Source organism: Pygoscelis adeliae, unplaced genomic scaffold (assembly GCF_000699105.1).
Source record: "Pygoscelis adeliae isolate BGI_AS28 unplaced genomic scaffold, ASM69910v1 Scaffold339, whole genome shotgun sequence".
NCBI lineage: Eukaryota > Metazoa > Chordata > Aves > Sphenisciformes > Spheniscidae > Pygoscelis > Pygoscelis adeliae.
The window spans coordinates 119,923-122,668 of record NW_008825544.1 but is presented as its reverse complement, the minus strand read 5'-3'; the positions used below and the strand labels follow the sequence as shown (position 1 = coordinate 122,668).

The 2,746-nt window shown below is 49.9% G+C and overlaps 1 protein-coding gene across 1 annotated transcript in view; it reads right to left on the bottom strand.

The window, feature by feature from the left end:
* Positions 1-2,744, bottom strand: part of ERCC6L (excision repair cross-complementation group 6-like) — a gene marked incomplete at its 5' end in the record, with an annotated part of 3,726 nt that extends 982 nt beyond the window's left edge. Inside the window, one exon of the mRNA XM_009332001.1 lies at positions 9-2,744. Within this exon, the coding sequence (XP_009330276.1) occupies positions 9-2,744 (2,736 nt within the window). The remainder of the gene's footprint in view (positions 1-8) is intronic.
* Positions 2,745-2,746: the final 2 nt, after the last annotated feature.

Sequence of the window (2,746 nt, the reverse complement as noted above, 5' to 3'; positions counted from 1 at the left end):
TCCCTATTTGAGGCATCTTGCCATCCATCTTCAGACTCTTCCAAGACCAGATTGAAGTCAACTTGATCCTGGAGAGAAGGCACAGACATATCATCCTCCAGGCTGGTTTCAAGCACATGAGACTTCTGGAGCCCAGCATGGATTTCTGGCATAACGTCTGATAAACCTGGCACTGCAGCAGCCAAAGCTAGCTCAGGAGCATCGTTCTCATCTGTCCCTGAGGCAGCATGTGAGTCAAGTACCTGATCTGACGTTTCTGCATCTCTTATCCTTTTGGGATCATCAGCCATACCAGACTCATTAGAGGAATGCTGACCATGCCCAGACAGGCCATTCCCTGCCTCAGTCAAGCTATCTGAATTTACATGGGAACACTGTTTCTGTTCAGATCTCTGACTCTCTTTATCAAGTGGCTGAAGTCCAGGTGATGATGGTATAATGCTCGATTCAAGATTTTGCTCGGATTCTTGTATATTGGATTGTTTCACTGTCTTGCTGGTATTAAGCAGCTCTGTATCCATACTAGACACATCTTGTGCCAGTTTCTCTTCATCCAAGTCATCAATAGTCAGACTTGTCATTCTGGAGCTGACATTAAGAACCTGGACCTCCTTGTCCTCTGTAAGATCAATAACTTTGTCATTTTCATCTTTATCAGCTACTGGTGGTGAAACAAAGTGATTTATGTTGCTCAACCCTGGAGACAGCTTCCTTGGCTCGGAAACCAGTTCTGGTGGTCTTTGCCACATCTCTTCACAAGCATTTCTGATCCCCTCCATCCTCTGGTCTCTAAGCTGAGACTCTAACTGAACTAGCTCGTGGGCTTTCTGTACCCTCCGTTGAATGTACTGATGGGCTTCTTCACTCTCAACTTGCTCCTCATGAGCTATTTCCCTCGTATATATCAAGTCATGATCAGAAATGCCAAACATTTCCAGGGAGTGCAGATACGCAATATGCTCATCCAGCTGCAGGTCAGTCTTTCTCTGGGTGGCATGCAAAGACTGCAGCTGGATCTGAGTTGCAGATGTTCGAGTATCTTCCAAGGTGAAGAGCTCCCTTAGTTCCTGTTTGGAGAAATATCTAAATGGGTTCTTTTTGTCACCGGTAGTCTGTCTTATTAATGAATCCTTAAATACTTGTCGCCTGTATATTTTCTCTTCCACTGTGCCACAGGTAATCAGTCTATAAATTACTACGTTCTCTTTTTGCCCGATCCTATAAGCTCTGTCTACAGCCTGAGCATCTGTAGCTGGGTTCCAGCTGGGATCAAAGATCACCACTCGGCTGGCTGCTGTTAAGGTTATACCAACGCCGCCAACTTGCGTGGTGAGCAGGAAGACGGAGTAGTCCTTGTTACTCTGAAAGGCGTTAATGCGCTTCTCCCGTTCTGTTAGGTGGGTCACCGTTCCGTCGATACGCATCATCTTGAATTGTCTGCGAGACAAGACGTGCTCTATGATATCCAGCATCTTCCTCGACTGCGAGAATACCAGGGTTCGGTGCCCCTCCTCTCGCAGTCTTTCTAGAAGTCCTACAAGGAACAGCATTTTCCCAGACTCCTGAATCACAGTCTCATCAGAGAGGTGATCTATTTTATTAGCGCCTGAAAGCAGCATACCTGCTTCACTCCTGTGATCCTGCTCAGAGTACTCCTGTTCTTCCAAGCCCAGCTGGATACATGCTCTTGCAGACAGAAGCCTGGGGTGGTCACACAGCTTCTTCAAGACGGTCAGCTCAGCCAAGGGTGATCGGGTTGTCATCAGCACTTCTTTCACATGATCCAGAGAGAGAAAGTTCCTGTAGATTTCTTCCTGCACTGGTGCCAAGTACACCCACACAACAAAGTCATTTTTCCTAGTGAGAGATGGCATGACAGGAGCACTATCCTCGCTTGGATCCTCAGGAAGGGGAGCGTCTGGTTTGTCAGTGTGATTGTTTTTGATATCCTCTTTGGTTCTTCTGAGGAAATACGGCTTTATAATTGTCATTAGGTTCTCAGATATCTTTAGCCCCAGTGCTTTCTCGCCCAGAGTTGCATCCTTCTCCCTTGCCCTAGTAATAGGATTCTCGTATTCCATTCTAAAGGTTTTGGCCGTTCCCAAGAGAGAGCCTTGGCACGCAAAGTCAAATAAGGACCACATTTCCCGCAGGTTGTTCTGCACTGGGGTGCCCGTGAGGAGGAGGCGGTGCCTTGCAGGAATCGCATATACACACTTGGTCGTTTTGTTAGACGGGCACTTGATTTTGTGCGCTTCGTCGAGAATGACATAGTCCCAGAGAAACTCCTGCTCGTGGCTGCTGGCAAGCTGCTTCCAGTTGTTAATGAGCATCTGGTAGCTCGTGATGACGATGCCGTTCTTCCTCTGGACCCTCTCCAGGTTCCTGGTGCGCTCCGTCTTGCTGGTGCCGTGGAACTCCTTGACGCGCAGGCCGGGGGTCCAGCGAGCGAACTCCGCCAGCCAGCTGCTGACCAGGGTGGTGGGCATGATGAGCAGGACGTGCCGGATGAGCTCAGCGTCGAACATGCCCGAGAGAAAGGCAATGACCTGGACGGTCTTACCCAGGCCCATGTCATCTGCCAGGATGCCGCCGGGCCTGCCCTCTCGGTGCAGGCGGTACAGGAAGGCAACGCCTTCCCGCTGGTGCTGGAAGAGCTTCCCGTGCATCTCCCCGAAGATCAGCAGGCCGCTGCCACACACGTCCACGAAGCCTTCCTCCTCCTCCTCCTCCGCCGCCGCGGCCA